This window comes from Ostrinia nubilalis, chromosome 13, assembly GCF_963855985.1.
Source record: "Ostrinia nubilalis chromosome 13, ilOstNubi1.1, whole genome shotgun sequence".
NCBI lineage: Eukaryota > Metazoa > Arthropoda > Insecta > Lepidoptera > Crambidae > Ostrinia > Ostrinia nubilalis.
Genome location: NC_087100.1, coordinates 716,619 through 735,798, shown reverse-complemented (window position 1 = coordinate 735,798; position 19,180 = coordinate 716,619). Strand labels below are relative to the sequence as shown.

General features: G+C 41.6%; 1 protein-coding gene and 1 long non-coding RNA gene across 2 annotated transcripts; both read left to right on the top strand.

The window, feature by feature from the left end:
- The first annotated feature begins 2,578 nt into the window (after nucleotides 1-2,578).
- On the top strand, nucleotides 2,579-3,669 carry LOC135077096 (uncharacterized). Its single transcript, XR_010258389.1, has 3 exons — nucleotides 2,579-2,778; nucleotides 2,901-2,999; nucleotides 3,583-3,669. It is a non-coding gene; the product is annotated as an uncharacterized LOC135077096 (long non-coding RNA).
- Nucleotides 3,670-8,088: 4,419 nt separating this feature from the next.
- On the top strand, nucleotides 8,089-19,013 carry LOC135077265 (uncharacterized). The gene is made up of 10 exons (XM_063971801.1): nucleotides 8,089-8,097; nucleotides 8,788-8,925; nucleotides 9,294-9,461; nucleotides 10,153-10,264; nucleotides 11,586-11,731; nucleotides 12,341-12,518; nucleotides 14,427-14,603; nucleotides 16,683-16,785; nucleotides 17,405-17,513; nucleotides 18,420-19,013. Exons 1-10 carry the CDS (start codon nucleotides 8,089-8,091, stop codon nucleotides 18,669-18,671), a joined length of 1,392 nt encoding a protein of 463 aa, XP_063827871.1. The 3' UTR covers nucleotides 18,672-19,013.
- Nucleotides 19,014-19,180: the final 167 nt, after the last annotated feature.

Sequence of the window (19,180 nt, the reverse complement as noted above, 5' to 3'; positions counted from 1 at the left end):
TTTCTTTTGTTTTGCTTGTAATAATAACATTTTAATAGTCAATAATGTTTTACTGAATTGAATTATTAATATTATTGTTTTAGCTAAGCTAGATGTTGCTACTTTTCAAGCAGACAGGTGTTTTTATAAAAGATGCATTTCATTTAACCACACGTTTTACTATGTTGGGTAATAAAATAATTATTCAATTTAAGAGCTAAATATGTAGTTTTGTTTTGGAAAGCTCCTCATAGCATAGGAATTCAATATCATTTAGTTTTTTTATCATAAATCTTTCTAGCTTGTTGAAAAGTCAGCATAAAGGTTGACGCACATAACGCAAAAAAAAAACAGAGCCAAATAAAGGAATTATTTCGCATCAATTATAAATAGGTACTTTAAGTATTTATAATTAAGCTATTTAATGTCTAAAATGCCATTCTACTGCATGTATTGCTTAAAATTTCCGTCAAAATCAAAGTTACTAAGTACTTAGTTCAGAATATTTTAGGGCATTTCTGGCAATGCTGGTTAATACAAGCCAACGGACTTCACCAATATTCTCTTTTCATTGTTAACAATCCTTCTTCATCAAAAATATTGTATGGCGAGGCGCTACCATTGAAAAGGTGTGTGCCAACCCTTATTCTACGTTTGTAACTTTCAATATCAACACCAATTAATGTTACTGTATTAACGTTTTAGGTTTGTTAATGTTTTGTAATATACTAATTACTGTTAATAATTTGTATTTGCTCGATTGCATACAATGAGGTAAGCTAAGTACGCACGAATAGACTAACATTTTTTGTAGGACTAACAGAGGTAAATACGTTAGTTTTTCGATTATGTTATCTGTGATATCGATATGATATAACATAACCTAGTACGCTTCTTTAATTAAAATTAATTATTTTCCAAATTCTTTTTTGCTAGCATTTGCCCGCGGCTTCACCCGCGTGAAATTTCGTTTATCACAGGTCGTCATAAATTATAGCCTATATGTTATTCTGGGTTATGGAATACTGTAAAGTTTCATCAAAAGTTTTTGCGTGAAAGAGTGACAAACATCCAGACTTCATACAAACTTTCGCATTTATAATATTAGTAGGATAGGATGTTTGCAAGATTGCTATAAGTATTAGCGAAGACTACCTTTATTGTTTTACTGTTACTATGTACCTATGCTATGCCAGAATGCCAGACGGTTTTTATAAAACTACCCGCAGCAAGTGTAAATAAATATACCGCGATCACGTGATGCTGAAGTTTCTAATAATAACTTGCAGATGTTTAAATTAGACAAGACTACTTAGGTACATATATTTTTATTTATTCTACGAGTAGATGCGCTACGCTTCCCTAATAAAAGTGATACTTACCTACCTACATATATATTTTCGCAATCATACAAATCATAACTTCTGTAGGAGGCCCTAAAAGCATTTTCATGAAAAGAAACAAAGCAGAACGAGTCCCTTTGAGCACGTCCGCTTCGTTATAAAAATCAATAGCATTAGTAAGTCCGTACAAACGAATTATACGAATGTCGGAGTGTGCGTCGGCTGGCTTTCGGTGTGCGGAAACAAAAAAAACCGCCAGCGAAATTCTTGTAATAAAAATCAATCGGAGCGGAGAGAGAAGGCGCCGCGCGGGGCGCCGACTGGCCGGGCGCGGGGGCCACCCACCGCCTGCCGACCTACCTACCCCACATATAGCACACTGCATCTACCCTCCCAAACTTATACTACTGTTTACTACTACGCCTACACATGTTTGAGAATGAGAGACGAGACGATAACCAAGTTTTACATCGAAATATTAACCCTGAAATCGCATGCATAACATGAACTCTACATAATCGCTAGCGCTACGGCTCGACCTCGGTGGAACACAGGCGGGAGGGAGAGCCGGCGCGGCCGGTTCCCGGCAAAAAGGCGTTTGTTTTTATTTCTTCGGCGCGGAAAAAAATCAGCACGCGCCCGCCCTGCACCTCCTAAACATGCGCCACGCAGCGACGCAGACTCGCCCGGGTGTGTGCCGAATTCACTTTCATTTGCGACATCTCATCGTTTCCCGAAGGTCACCGTGCAATCGCGCGGTGCATGTGTGACGCCGGCGAGTGCTTGCGGCGGCCTCCGCTGACCGACTAGGTGAGTGAGTGAATTTCGCGCCCTCGTCTTCGTCGGTTATGTTTCCCTCGCGTTTATCGGCCCCCTTTTCACACGGTCCTTCGCCGTGTTCGGGAAGACGGTGAAAGTGAATGTGTTTTCGAGTTCGCCGGTGTCTGGGAGACGTGCGTCGCGACCGCCGTTCCTTCGAGGAGAGACATGAGACCCGTGAGAGGGTTAACCGCGCAACTTTACATTCACTACTCGAACGGCGACAGGTGACACTGACCTATAGTACACTCTACCCTCCTATTTATAGAGTCGGGTATGCTGTATTCCGCGAAGAGATAAAGTTTTGAATTAGGAACGCGGGAAGTCGCGCCACTATACGAACTTTGTATAAGTTTATAGACGCACTCGCACAGTCGTATTGTAGCGGTGGACGGGCGCAAAACAAACGGAATTAAAAAACCTCGAGAGACGGTCTGCCGCGAACGACAGAGCGAGAGCGGCAACTTTGCACTCTTCATTTGTGCACCAATCGAGAAAAAATTCAATAAAGCTCGCTTCCATTTGTCTAATTGCCTATGTAAACCTACGTATAACTGCGATTGTTCGATCCCGCGATACTCCACGGAGAAAATGGGGCTTCTCTTGGTTGTTTCGTCTTGTGGGAATGAAGTTTTGAGTAAATATTGTATTAGTTCTTGCTTAAAAGTTTGTAGTAGTGACGGTTGCGTTTGAATTAGATTACTAGCGTGATGATAGATGAGGGGTAGAGGTAGTTGTGTAACGTAGTGGTGTTTTTAGGAAATGCCGGGGCACGGCGTGTCTCAAGTGAAGTGTGAGCCGCAGTCGGACGAGGAAGACAGCAATTCGCAGTACTCGCTCGGCTACTTGACCAATCAGGTGAGTAATTGTTTGTTGACCTGTGACCGCGGGCTGTGGACGGGCAATGTGACCTTTAAATTGATAGTTTTGATAAATGCGAAACATGTGGGTAGTTCTGTTTTATTTTTAACTAAGTGGGTACCTACCTGAAATTTTACTAATTTAAACGACAAGATGTTGTCAAGGCAAACAATTATTGTGTTTAGTGAATGTGTGTGTGACCAAATTATCATTAATTATTAACAATTTATAAGTTAGTAACGTGCGTTCAACATAACTTGCACTTGGTTAATCAAGTTACGATCATCAACGATATGTAACAGATTTTACGTTAACATTATTGTTCAATTTATGCCGTTTTTAAATACCTAGGTTCAAATCAAAACTTTATTTCAATGTTCTATCTTTTCTAGTAGGTAGATATCCTTCGCCCGCGTGAATTTCGTTCTGTCACGTTTTTTTTAAGTACAAAATATCATCTTTCATCAGAAAATCTCTATCATACCGAAATTGATAGTGACTTGTACAGTTCGATTCTTTGTGTGACAGCTGGTTTATCACCTACCTGAATTTAAATTAACTCACTATATTTTTCTTTCAGCTACCTTTAAGGCATTGTCCAATTAAATTAGAAAATGGTGTCCACCACGAAAATAATAATTCAGGCCACATTTTACAAGACTTGCAGGTACTTAAAACATTTTTAAATATTATTTTATATTGTATAATTAAATAGGAATGTTTTGATAAAGAGATTCGGTCGGTATGTTGATGTTCTTTAACCGTACCTCTGTCGCAGGCAAATTGTATGATTCCGCATTTTACAAACGGCGTCGTCAGTTTACAAACGCTCGCTGTTCTATGAAATGCCGAAGGCAAATTGGCGACTCGTTCAATTGATAAAATTTCGACTATGATTGTTGCAATAGGGTGACCATCATAAAACACATGTTGGACAAATCAGACTTAATTTCAGAAATCAGGTAGGTATCTATTTATTTATTTATTTTTGTTTATTTACACTTTTGCACATACAACTATCTATTCAGGTAAGACAAACCTAAAATACTAGCTACTCCTAAAGTAATTAAAATATTTTCGTAATAAAAACAACACTAAACTAATTTATACTATTAACGTACGTACCTATAGGTAGGTACATAAAACTATGACATAAAATAAGTTTCGATAGTCAGTCCTTTAATTCTTACATTTTAATTATACCTAGAAGAAGTCGTAGAAGACAACACAATATTTTTTTAAACCAATAATATTCCGCAGCAGTCCACCACCAGTCCGAGCACCAGATTCCATTGTCACCTTATACAATAGCGTTTTTTACGTGCCGGATAACCTCAAAAACTATTTCATTTTTCCATAGCTTTTTCACTGCTCCTATTTATGAATCGTAAAATATTTTTAATTCACTAAGTATAATCAATGTCTTTTAATGTGAAAAGTCCTTTGAATACGTAGAATTTGCACTGTTTTCTGATCACAACACCACGACTCGACGCCATTTTTCTTGTTTTGATTAGCAGCGCCTCGCGTGGTAAGAAAAAGAACTAAATACTTCAATTTGCCGCGGCATTTTGTAAACAGCAATTGAATTGGCTATCAAATGTTTTGGCATATTATAAAGTGCCCAGGCAATTTACATTTTGCCTTCGGCATTTCATAGAGCAGCGAGCGTTTGTGAACTGACGACGCCGTTTGTAAAATGCGGAATCATACAATTTGCCTGCGACACCTCTACAACAACTTTCGTCTTCGAATCGTTTGCGTATTCAACAAAATTCGATACTCAATCATAGATTATTCGAATTTAAACGATAATGTGACAATTTTGATACTCAAAATAAGTTTCGTGGAACCATTTCTCATACTTAGTTCACTTTACGACACGATCACAAGGGCACTATTGTAGTTTTCGTACTAAATCTTTTGATGGCGATTCGAATACGCAAACGATTCGAACTCGAAAGTTTTTCGTGCTAGCCGTACCGTAGGTAATGTAGGTAGGTAAATAAAGCTTATTGAAATTGAAAATCACGTAAGGTACAATAGTGCATTGGAATGGACATGGCGCACAATTTTTGTTGAAGATGCCAAAAAAAACTACAAAAAATTAGAATGAATACTGTATTTTTACTTTTTTGATATCTTTAAAAATGACTGAAATATTCAAGCTCAAAGTGCGCTCTTCCGCTAGGAGCGATTTTCCGCGCGGATTTAGAAAATGTGACGTAGTAACATGAAAAGCTGCATGTAAGATATTATCTGTGTACAATGGTTAGAATGGTTAGTAGGGGAGCCGAAGCGGGGATTTCGGGACTTACTAAAGAGTGGCAGACTAACATACAAGGAAATACTTTGTACCTGGTTGATTACCTCTAAGTATGAATTTTTGATATAAAACGGCATTAGTTCTTATGCCTCTCACCCAAAAAATACCTCAATTAAGCCCAAATTTGAGACCGCAGCCAAACTTTGAGTGACGATGGAAACTAGCCTAGATGGAGGTCACATGAAATTGAACTTCTGCTTCTTCATTGATAAAGACTTATCATTTACCATACCTTATCATTTTGTATTCCATTTTCAAGTCACTTTTTTTTCGCTTACTGTTTAAACAAAACGTGGGATTTTTTTAAATCTCAGGTCTTTTGAACGCACATCTGAACGATGTCTGGTTTTAATTTCTTCAGTTACTCCGTGACCATGGCGCTTGCAACAGTGCCGAAATATTGGAAACTCAAAACTAACGTACATGGTAGCAATCCCGTCAGTAATATAATAGGAAAATGTCTTGAAAAATAAGTAAATCGTATATTACTTTATGTAACTAATTTTATTATGTATCATACTTATAACTAATCACTTCATTCAGAACTAGAAAACGATTCCAAGGATTCCACTTTTCTTCAATAGATGATCAAGATAAAGAGTTATTTATTATAAATTGCTCTTCCACCATTTCAATTATTCTATCTTACATCTTACTTGATGAAATCTTTTTCAATTTTATTTACATGGTCATAACATTTTCACCATTCCTCTGCACCAATTTGTGAGGTACACCTGAAACCCCCGATAAAGCAGCTATTATAAGAATAATATTTAAAAAAAACCCTCCTTCTGACGCAGTTAGGTAATAAACTAAATGTATCCAATTTCACTCCAACTTACTGTCAACTCAACGACGCGCTTTAAAATCAAAGATTGACTTTGAATTATGCCTTATTTTACAATACACATTGAAAACAATATAACTTGCTTGAGCTTTTTCGACTTTTTCACAAAAATAACAAATAGGCATGAAGAGATTAAAAAAAAAAATTCTGCAGCGACTGACAGTTCACTTGAATTACGTTGACAGGTGACAATAAAGCCATAGACATTTGCCATGTGAAAGACACACTTTTCCAATATTTTTGTTTGCCATGAGATTCTGGTACACCTATACCTATCATTTAATGAAAAGATAAACTAAATTTTTTCAGCACAACGAAAATCTGCTTTGGTGCGTAGCAATGCAACGTGACAACTACAGTTCCGACTTCTTTATGCGTCCACTACACATAAAATAAAATTCAACTATCGCACATTTTTTCTTTTTAATTCTAATTCAGTAAAAAATGTTTTTGAAACCTTCATTCAAAATTCAATAGTTATTATCATATGACAGAACTTATGAATAAATAAATATTTTTCTTTTTATCATCAAGCTTAGCAGTCTAATAAGTTACTATGACACTCGAGTTAATCCACATTCAGCACCATAGCCTCCCCTTCTACAAGGCCCTCTACAAATGTCAAAACGTCACTTAACCCTTTTAGCACCAGTTCTTTTGTTTTTGAGAAGATGTACCCAAATTTTCATATCAATTTAATTATAGTCCAGTCGTTTGGTACAAATTAACGTGGTTACCTGGAAAGTGTTCCGTGAGTTTCGAAAATTGGTGATTAAAATAGATTTCGCTATGCTCTCTGTTAGTCTGTTAGTTAAGTGTGATTGCCGCGCTCGTTGCGAAATTGGAAAAATGCTGCCTTAGAGAAGATTTTTGATAGTTACATTCTTTCCTATTTCGTCGTTCCAAATGACGTTCACTACTGGACAAAGGCGAGAGGCCTTTGGGTTTTCCATAGGTTTTTCATAATGAACAGTCCTGCGTTGCCCGCATTCAGGTTCTTTCCGCGACCTTTACCAGATCGTCGGTCCACCTAGTAGGAGGCCTGCCCACGCTACGTCTTCCAGCCCGTGGTCGCCACTTAAGAAATTTTCTGCCCCAATGGCCATCATCTCTACGAGCTATGTGTCCCGCCCACTGCCACTTGATTTTAGCAATTCTGCGTGCTATGTCGGTCACTTTGGTTCTCCTGCGGATCTCCTCATTTCTGATTCGATCACGCAGGGAAACCCCGAGCATAGCCCTCTCCATTACCCTTTGGGTGACCTTGAGCCTTCTTATGAGGCCCATAGTAAGCGACCACGTTTCAGAACCTTAAACTTTCCTATTTATTTCACGACTAGCTTTTGCCTGCGGCTTCACCCGCGTTAAATTTAGTGTCACAGATCGGCATAATTTATAGCCTATATGTTAATCTGGGTTACAAACAATAATATTGTACAGTTTCAACAAAATCCGTTGAGTACTTTTTGCGTGAAAGAGTAACAAACCTGAGACACAGGAATCTTCCTTTTCAGGTATCAACCCACCAACATTCTTACTTTTTGTTTTTCCTGATTGTTTGTTATCATAATATTATCTGTTATGTTGGTGAGAAATAAACATTACTTTACTTTATTTTAAACTTCCAGACATCCAAACTTTCGCATTTATAATAATAGTAGGATACAATTATGTAATGTAGAAACAAACAAGACAAAAAAAAATGTATACTTCAGCAACGTGATTTTTTTTATACTTCAGCATATTTAGGACACCCGGCAGCGTGTCCTGCCATGATCAAAGAAAAAAGAACTCGCAATTTAGCAGGTACATTAATTTGACTGTTTCACAACTCTAAATCTATTTAACGTACATTACATGTTTATCACATTTATCAAAGCTTCTTAGCTTGTCTATGTCCCAAAAATTATAAAATGAAAAAAGTAGTTGTCAAAAACCTTTTTTAAGGCGGATTTTTTTCAATAAGGCGGGCACGCGCGCGGCTATAAACGAGGTCACAAAATTCGGAAAGAATATAGCGAAATCTATTTATTCACCAATTTTCAAAAATTCCGGAAAAGTTTCCAAGTAAAATTAACAAATAACTGGACTATTTACTCGTTATTGAGCACAGAGACACAAACTTGGTTATTTTTCCAGATAATTTATATTTATTAAGTGCATAAATGTAAAAATGGCTTCATAGTGCACAAAATTGGCAATAGGTAGCATAATAATGGTTACTTTTATAGCGCCTAGTTTGAAATGTGATTGAACGATGACAACTAACAACAGTTGTCAGTTAGGTAAAATTTTATTTTAGTTGGAAAAAGACAAAAAGTGGTAAATGGGTTAACGTGCGGGGGCTGCAAAATCATGTTGTGACGTCACGCGCGAATATTGGAAATTTTTGAAAATTTTAAAAAGTCCGTAAACTTCGCGAGGCTCTATCTTCGGTAATACTGGATGGATTGAGGTGAAATAAAAACTAGTGTAATGTGTGTGATCTAAACTTTAAATTAAGTCATAATTTAACTTAATATTACAACTTATGCGTGTTGTCCATTGCTTGCGAGACTTTTTTTTCTCTTTTACATCAATTTCGGTTTATACTTAAAAATGTCCTTGAATAGACGGGGCTGGAGGAACTGGCACCGCCAGCGCCGGCGGGCCCCGCCGCCACGCCGGTTTGCGTCAAGCAGGAGCCACCGGACGCGCCGCCTGCGCTCACTCTCGAAAACCTGGAGCCTGCGCTCACCGCCAGCGCCACGGTAAGAATCATCACATCGTGACGTCATGACATAGAAAAAAAAATACTCTGCAATGGTCATGATTTCACTACTAGTACGTAGGACTGGAGAACGTAGAGCCCGCTCCACCGCCAGCGCCACGGTAAGAACAATCACATCGTGACGTCTTAATTTCACACTAGTAGGACTGGAGAACGTACAGCCCACTTTACCGCCACCGCCTGCGGTAAGAAACATGACGTCACACGGGTGGGAGTGGAAGAACCTGTGCTCAAGCGAGAGTAAATACGGCATGCCGCCCACATTCGCTCTGGAGAACTTAGAGCCTGTCCCTACCGGTATCACCACGGTAAGAACCATCACATTGTGACATCATGATTTCACACTAGAAGGCTGGAGAACGTAGAGCTCGCTCCACCGCAAGTGCCACGGTAAGAACCATGACGTCACACAGGTGGGAGGGAAAAACCAGTGCCTCTAAGCAGGAGCCGCCGGACGCGCCGCCCGCGTTGCTCACCCTGGAGAACCTGGAGCCTGCGCTCTCCGCCAGCGCCACGGTAAGAATCATCACATCGTAAGTTCGTGACGTAATGATTTCACACTAGTAGGACTGGAGAACGTAGAGCCCGCTCTACCGCCACCGCCAGCGGTAAGAAACATGACGTCACACAGGTGGGAGTGAAAGAACCAGTGCCTCAAGCAGGAGCCGCCGGACGCGCCGCCAGCGCTCACTCTCGAAAACCTGGAGCCTGCGCTCACCGCTAGCGCCACGGTAAGAACTATCACATTGTGACGTGACTGGAGGACGTAGGACTGGAGAACGTGGAGCCCAAGAACTATAACGTCACACAGACGGGAGCGGAAGAACCGCGGTACCCGGCGCGCCGGTGCCTCTAGTTAATGATAAGCAGGTCGGATGCACCGCCCGCGTTCACCCTGGAGAACTTAGAGCCCGCTCCCACCGTCAACCCAGGGGAACCGGAAATTAATTCATCTGTGCCACCAAGAAACAACAACCAAGAAAGAACCACTATTACACGCACAGATGAATTAAAAAAGCTTCATCCGAATAAGGAGAAATTCTCATTCGGGTGAAGCTTGTAGGGGGGAAATCGGAATATCCTTCTGAACCTACTTAAATAGGTACTTATTGGATATTCCGATCTTAACTACAAACAATTTCTACGTCAAGGAGGATTAGGTAAAAAACAATAATTAAGAATCCTTAAACACACGAAATTCCCCCAGGGCTCAACGTTGCTGGACAGACACATGGCGCTGCTTAACCACGCCGAGCTGGCAGATTCCTCGGACTTCATGCCGCTGATGGCCGTCAAGGACGAGCCCTTGTCTGAAGGAGGTAAGGATAAAGTACTAAGGCTGAGTTGCATCTTACTTTAACCGTTAACTATGAGCATAAGCGGTGTTGTTTTGTATGGAGTTTGATAGGTTTTTGACGTTTGTTAAAGTAAAGACGGTGCAACCCAGGCAGCCTTAGTACAGGAGCTCTTGAGACTTATTTAACCCATAGCCAGATAGGGTTATAGCTAGAACTCGCATCAATTGAAACGCTGTGAAGAATCCAAGAACCCAAAAATCAATTTTATTATACCTACGTTATGCTGTGAAGATACGTTGAACACCAATGAATAAAAATTACCCTAATCCTTACGAAGGGTTAAAATAATGGTGAGGTGTATTTTTAAACTTTTGAGATCAGAAATTCTTAACAAGATAGTTTATGGGAAACTGTGTAATTTTATTATTTTGCAATTTGTTAAATAAGTCACTTAAAATTATTGTTCTTTTCAATTACCTATTTGACGTCTGATTGATGTTTAGTATACATTAATGTACAGTAATTATAGGTATACTCTCAGATCATAGAAATAATATGATCTGAGGGTATACTCGACTATACAGCGTACACATAATAATATTAGTCACCTAATTAATTGAATATAAGCACTTAAAATTCAATGATGATTGATGTACAGATTTAGAATATATAGCTGTTTTCCAATTAAAATAAATATAGTCGTATCTAATCAGATGGAAAATTTTAGGCAATTTTCCACCTCGTTTGTTAAAACGTTGATAATTAGGTCTTGCTTTCACAAGGGAAGAAGGTCATCCAAAACTCTTAAAAGCGAGATTTATTTATTATAAACCTATAAAATATAAATGAAAGAAAGTTTCAAGACTCCATTGGGCAAGAGTGTGACGGTAGGTACTTGAAAAAGAAACAGGTTAAAACATGGGGGTAGAATTATATGATTCTACCCACCATACGGATCGCGCACTAGAAGCTCCGCTGTCAGTCTGTCTGTGACGACAGCCGATGCAACCCGGTCGAAACGTCAGGCATATTCAGGTAATATTCATTATTACCCAAACTGTTAAAATCAATTAAATCTATTGGGCAAGTTGTCTTCCTGGCACTTGAAACACTTCAAGTTTAAAGTTTTTAAAATAGTATTTTATATGTTACTCGCTAATGTGTGATACTGGTGTGAGGTAGGCAGTCAGATGTGCTGTCGTCGTTTAATGCCGAAATACAGCGATTTTCCGTGGTGTCTGGGTCCTGGGAAGTCTGCTCTGAGCTATTGACCTTACCTAGCCTACACAGTTCAGATTCAGAAGCGTTAGTGCCGAAATACAGCGTTGCTTGCGCTTTGCAGAGCAGCAGCTGTTCCCTGGCGAAGACTCGAGCGACTCGTGCGGCGCTCCCGAGCCTGCCCCGCGGGCGAGTCCTAAGGGCTGGACGCAGCGCGACATGGACAGCGCTTTGGACGCCCTCAGGAACCGCAACATGAGCCTTACCAAGGTCAGGTCACTTTTGTTTGTTATACGTGGTTTTTTACACTTAAGTTTGCTCTAGTGACCATAATGGTACGCCCGAACCAGCCCTGCGCGCGAGCCCAAAGGGATGGACGCAGCGCCACATGGATATCGTCTTGGATGCGCTCAGAAACCGCAACATATCATGTCTGGATCCAAACCATAACTCTTACTTTTCAGGAAAAATCTTCAAATATAAATACAAAAGCTGCAACGTTTAGGACAACCCAAAAGTTCTTGAGGTCCATCGAATATGGCATGGCGTTCCGTGGACGTCCAGCAGTAGACTGAAATAATGATGATAAAGACCCATAAAGCGGTAATGCCCAAAAAATGGCCTTGACAATTTTCAAATTGAAAGAAAGAAAGAAAGAAAGAAAGAAAATATTTTATTTGGCCCAACATATTAAATTATTACAGTATACAGTTTACAATACTTGCACATTGCAGACCCCTTCCTTATCCATTCTTTCAATCTGGATAGCATTGAGAGATGCCTGTATTCATCAGTTGGACTTTTTAGGGCTAAACCGATGAAGAATATGGTGTCCATGATGATGGACGATGTGATTTTCAAACCTTTCTCCTCCAACAGGCATCAGCGACATACGGCATCCCGTCCACGACGCTATGGCAGCGTGCGCACCGTCTGGGAATCGACACGCCGAAGAAGGAAGGTGCGTCCAAGTCCTGGAGCGAAGCGGATCTTCGTGGAGCCCTACACGCGTTGAGAGCCGGCGCTATCTCGGCGAACAAAGCTAGTAAAGCATACGGTAAGTTTTTTTTTCTCTGTCCCCTGATTTTCTATCCTGATTGGGGTGGAACTGCAAGTTCATTGCATTGTCCAGGCAAAGTATACGGTAAGTTACAAGCTATGTCTTGATAATGACTCGCAGTTCTATACGAATACCCTTTGGAGGACATCGACTGTTTTTTACGGCTTAGCCCTATACTTCTGACAGGAACTAGCTCCGCATAACCTACTGTTAAAGATTGATCTAATTTCCGGCAGTTAGTATTTAGGATAAGGAGAAATTACCATCATCATCTTTAAATCATTCCTATGTCCATTTTTACCATCAATCCCTAATTTTTAGTGAACCCTATGAAAACAAAATTCCTGATAAGTGTTACCATAGGGGTCACTTAAATATTAGGGATTGATGATGAAAACGGGCATTAGTGTCCACTGCAGTAAGGCGTGATATAATAACATCCGGTGCTTTTAATACAATTAAAATTACAATACTTCATCCAAATGTAAATAAATCGTATTTTAAAACATCCGCATCTTTTCTTCTTGTTCAGAAATTGAAGTTAGAAATTCAGGTAACTACGCGTTAAGTCCAAGACACGTGTAATTATTTATCTCACGGATAGCATACCTAGAAAAACATACGGTAAAACGATGGCCACAATGGGCGATGATTCATGAAGTAATTGCCTATCGCTTGATGTTCAATCACGAGTTTCGCGAGTGTAACCATCCGTTTCGGAGGTCAAAGATAAAACTTATTTTTTCCTTACATCATCTACATAAGTAAATGTTTACGAAAACTACCATTAACATTTTAATTAATCTGTTTAAATTCGCTAATCTTCAAGTTTTATAGTAACACAACGAGGAAAACTTTAACTATGCTTCAGGTATAGTTTCGTTAGATCCTTCATTTTATTGGTTCTATGCTTAGATTAATAAAGCCTCTAAGGTTCCATGGTAGTCTTTGCACTCTTGGTTAAAAATACAAGTTATCAACCGATGTTATTTGGCTACATTTTTTTAATTTATGAAATCTTGTGTCCGGTTTACTATTTATGTTAAATTTTGACCATAATGGTTAATTCATCACCTGTCCCAGCAGGCACTTGGCCGTATTTCTATTCGATTCGATAACCCCATGTCTTGTCGGAACTCCTGTACCTAGAGTTAGCCAGGAATATCAACGAAACCCAACCAGTGAAGGTTGAGTAGTTTCGGGAGATAGCTCTTTAAACCTACAATGAATTTAATTGAGAGAGAAAGTTTTCCAAATTATAATATCGACTTTTCGACGTCCCTCCGTTGAAAAGCAGGAAAATTGAGATAACGTCTGTCATATTATAACATTAGGGATTGCGTCAGCGCCAAGCGTCAATCAGCGTCCGAAATTCCTAATACTGAGTTTCTTTTTTTGGGACTATTCCCACCTCTCGTTCCCACTGCTGCAACTTCTGTGTAGCCAGGATCTACAGCATGATCCTACTATCCTACTAATATTATAAAGGCGAAAGTTTGGATGTCTGGATGTCATGATGTCTGCATGTCTGGATGTCTGGATGTTTGTTACTCTTTCACGCAAAAACTACTGAAAGGATTTTGTTGAAACTTTACAGTATTATTGTTTATAACCCAGATTAACCTATAGGCTATAACTTATGACGATATGTGACAAATAAATTTCAATAAATAAATAAGACGTGTCTAAAAAGCGCCATCTATCATCATTGGTTAAAATCTACAGCGCTGGACAAACTACTGTTTTGACGTTCGTACATATTCATTCGGGGGAAGACGTGAAACGCCATCTAGCAACATGATATCTAACGGGGGTAAAACGAGGTCCACGCGAACGAAGTCGCGGGCGGCCGCTAGTCACCAATAAAAGTCCAACCAGTGAAGGTTCATATTTACGATGTTCCAGGCATCCCTAGCAGCACGCTGTATAAGATAGCGCGGCGCGAGGGCATCCGGCTGGCGGCGCCTTTCAACGCCGCGCCCACGGCCTGGCGCCGCGCCGACCTCGAGCGGGCCCTGGCTTCCATCCGCTGCGGCGCCGCTAGCGTGCAGCGCGCCGCTTCGCAGTATGGCATCCCTACCGGTGAGCCTAAGGCCTCAGCCTCGAACTTAGCGGGCAGCGGGGCGGCGGCGGCGGCGGCGCGGGAGCGGCAGGATCTTATGCGTAAAATCAAATAGACCGGTTCTCGAAAACAGCGGCGCGGCAGCGGGCAACGAGCGGGCAGCGGCGAGGGAGCGGGCAACGAGCGGACAGCGCACTCCTTCTTTTGCCCACAATAAATCGAGCGTTAGGAATAAATTTGAATCGAAATAAAATTGTCGCCGTTGTTCAGACATTTCGTTTGCGAATAAAAACAAATATCTCGACAACACAACCCCGAACACAACACTTCGCCGCTAAAGCGCCGCGCGAGCTGCCCGCTTGTTTCGAGAACGGGTCTGCGTTGCCCGCCCCGCTCCCGCGCCGCCGCCGCTCCCGCCCCGCTGCCCGCTAAGTTCGAGGCTGAGGCCTAAGGCCCTTTTCACACGTCCCGGTTGCCGGCTAACCGCGGCGCCGGGTATCCGGTGGTGAAGTGTATGGGCATGGTACGTAGCTTTCACATGTTCCGGCGTAATTAATCCGGCATGCATTACTTCACGACCGGGTACCCGGCGCCGGTTAGCCGGCAACCGGAACGTGTGAAAAGGGCCTTAGACAGCACTCTGTAAAGATAGTGAATCTACTGTAGCAGTCTGACAAGATAGCGAGCCCTTTGTAGCTCTGACCATACTGCGAACCTCCTGTAGCTCTTTGAACATACCGCGAGTCCCCTGTAGCACTCTTGACCATACCGTGAGCCCGCTGTAGCACTCTGACCATACCGCGAGCCCGCTGTAGCTCTCTGACCATACCGCGAGCTTGCTGTAGCACTCTGACCATACCACGAGCCCGCTGTAGCACTCTGACCATACCGCGAGCCCGCTGTAGCACTCTGACCATACCGCGAGCCCCCTAGCCCCATGTAGCACTCTGACCATACAGCGAGCCCCATGTAGCACTCTGACCATACCGCGAGCCCGCTGTAGCACTCTGACCATACCGCGAGCCCCCTAGCCCCATGTAGCACTGACCATACTGCGAGCCCCATGTAGCACTCTGACCATACTGCGAGCCCCATGTAGCACTCTGACCATACCGCGAGCCCCCTAGCCCCATGTAGCACTCTGACCATACTGCGAGCCCCATGTAGCACTCTGACCATACCGCGAGCCCCCTAGCCCCATGTAGCACTGACCATACTGCGAGCCCCATGTAGCACTCTGATCATACCGCGAGCGCCCTGTAGCACTCTGACCATACCGCGAGCCCCTGTAGCACTCTGACCATACCGCGAGCCCCATGTAGCACTCAGACCATACCGCGAGCCCCCTAGCCCCATGTAGCACTGACCATACTGCGAGCCCCATGTAGCACTCTGACCATACTGCGAGCCCCATGTAGCACTCTGACCATACCGCGAGCCCCCTAGCCCCATGTAGCACTGACCATACTGCGAGCCCCATGTAGCACTCTGACCATACTGCGAGCCCCATGTAGCACTCTGACCATACCGCGAGCCCCTGTAGCACTCTGACCATACCGCGAGCCCCATGTAGCACTCAGACCATACCGCGAGCCCCCTAGCCCCATGTAGCACTGACCATACTGCGAGCCCCATGTAGCACTCTGACCATACTGCGAGCCCCATGTAGCACTCTGACCATACCGCGAGTCCGCTGTAGCACTCTGACCATACCGCGAGTCCGCTGTAGCACTCTGACCATACCGCGAGTTCGCTGTAGCACTCTGACCATACCGCGAGTCCGCTGTAGCACTCTGACCATACCGCGAGTCCGCTGTAGCACTCTGACCATACCGCGAGTCCGCTGTAGCACTCTGACCATACCGCGAGTCCGCTGTAGCACTCTGACCATACCGCGAGTCCGCTGTAGCACTCTGTAATAATTCTGACAAGATAGTGATTTCGCTCAATCAAAATAGGAAATCACGAATAACTTTATCAAAATTACCATGAAATTGTGTTGTTAATTACCACGAATTTTTAACCACATCTTATTTTGCTTAGATAATTAGCGTAAATGAAATAAGTAAATAATAATAACGAAATATATCACATTTCAGGCACATTGTACGGGCGGTGTAAGCGCGAGGGCATCGAGCTGTCGCGGTCGAACCCCACGCCTTGGTCCGAAGACGCCATGGGGGAAGCCTTGGAAGCTGTCAGGTACCTAACATGTTTCATTTATTAGAGCTGTTTAATCTGCCAACGACGGTATCTTGTAATGATGAGGCGTTCTAGGCCTATATCAGAAAAATAATATTCAAATAACATTTCTTCGACTGCGTCTTTTCTGTTGCCTTAATCAAGAATGCAGTTTTCGATATTCCGAATGGATTATTCAAGGGCACTCCTAACAAGGTGCAATTTGGGATTTGTGTACCAACATGGAGAAATAAAGAATTTGAATTTGAAAACCTAATCCCCTCGCAATAATTTGCAACTTTTGTTTAGCAGAAATTATCACCTTGACCGTCAATTAAAATCCCACTAGTGAAGGTCATACGGGACTATTCCCACCTCTCGTTCCCACCACTGCAACTCATGTGTAGCCAGGATCTACAGCTTGACCGCCACAAAAACCCAACCAATGAAGGTCAAGTTTGTCCCGGGGGAAAGTTAAACTGTCATTGGACCCGCAACGAAATTAATTAGAAGAACATAGGAGGAGTTCGAAATTAAGGTTCGACTTCCCTTCATTGCAAAGCGGATGACAGTGAAGTTCATATGACAAATATGACTTAGGAAAAAGTTTAAAGTTACAATTTTAATATCGCGGTTGCAGGGTAGGCCAGATGTCTATCAACCAGGCCGCCATCCACTACAACCTGCCCTACTCGTCGCTCTACGGCCGCTTCAAGAGGATACACGCCGGCAGCAAGTTCCCCATACAAGTGAGTCCTTTAACGCCCGATTCCCATATTCAATCCTTGTCCAAATCCGGATTACAACTGTCAAATTGAATTCAGTTTTAGATTATATTTCCAAAATTTTCGATGCATTTACACTTTAATATTGTTTAAATAGTCTTACAATATAAAAATGTAAAAACATCAAAAACCGCAGTTATTTTGGCCAAAAACATATTAAAATTTGACAGTTGACAATCCAAATCCTTTGGATTAGGATTGAATATAGAAATCAAGCATAAAACTAAGTACCTACTTAACATCGCAAGATCGGGATATTCCCAAATTCCCGTCACTAATGCCCGTTTTCACCATCAATCCCTAATTTTGAAGTGAGGGGCCATATGGTTCACTTAACAGGAATTTTGTTTTCAAAGGGGTCACTTGAAAATTAGGGATTGATGGTGAAAACGGGCATGAAACTCCTGCGTAGCATGGCCAAGTTTGTCCCAAGATCATCAGAAATTACAACTTTATCCCCCTTATTACAAAAAAGTCAAACTTGAGACGAACACTGGTTTAATGTAATGACATTTCCATAATGTAAGTTTAAACCAGAGTTCAACCAGAGTCTAACTTTTTGTAATAAGAGGGCCTAAGTTAATTTCAAATTAGATACTCTTAACGCTAAAAATTAAATAACTACATAAGTTCATAACTTAAATGAAAATTAAATACTTACTTACCTACAAGTGGAAGTTAATTCATCAAAACTTAATAATAATAATACTTACCTACCCATTACTGGTCACCAGGACTGGTATTGTAAATGAGCACAAGATTTATTTTTAAATACAAATTTACTATTCCTTAATCCCTCCTATAAAAATGACCATTATCGGGACGATAATTCCTATGAGAGCACAAAAATTAACAAGCTAATTCTTCCAGAACCTCCCACCACAGCAGCAGGATTTGCACAAAAACGTGGAGATGGATCACCAGGCGCCTCCTCCAGAAATGTACTTCCAGCAGCCTCTACAGAACCACACACAAACGGACGACAACAGTGTCTTACAGAACCAGTACTACCAGAACAACACTATGAATGACGTTCCCATGCACAATAATATTCACGAACAGTATTACACGGGGCAGGCGATGTATTACAACCAAAGTTGTAACGGTATAGCGACCAGTTGAGAATATGAATCGTCGTGAGTGTGTGCGCTAATAAAGACTTCTTAGGTCCAGAACACACGGTGAAACGCAATTGCAACGAAACTGAAACTTTTGAGTTGAAAGACCAGTTTGAAATGGCCGCGTCATGTGTGGTCTCTCAACGGAATCTATGGCAGAAACTTAGATGCAACTCAAAAATAACTAGAAGTGGCAGTTCCGTTGCAATTGCGTTTCACCGTGTGTTCTGGGTCTTAGGGTGGACTTTTGTAAACCGCTGCCTTTAGTGTCGTCCAAGTGGAATCTGTCAATAGTGTTACGAAAGAAAAACCTAAATGGGAAGCTGCTAATTTGTTTTGATAGGAGTGTAATACTTGTACCACTTGTACTGCAAAATGATATAATATTCCCGCTGTGTATTCCGTATGTTATAACAGGTTGAACCAATTTTGATTAATTTTAGTATGAAGGGAGCGCTTTGGGAGCCAAGCTTTTCTTGATATAAGTGTTTCAGAATCGTTAAGATTTAACGA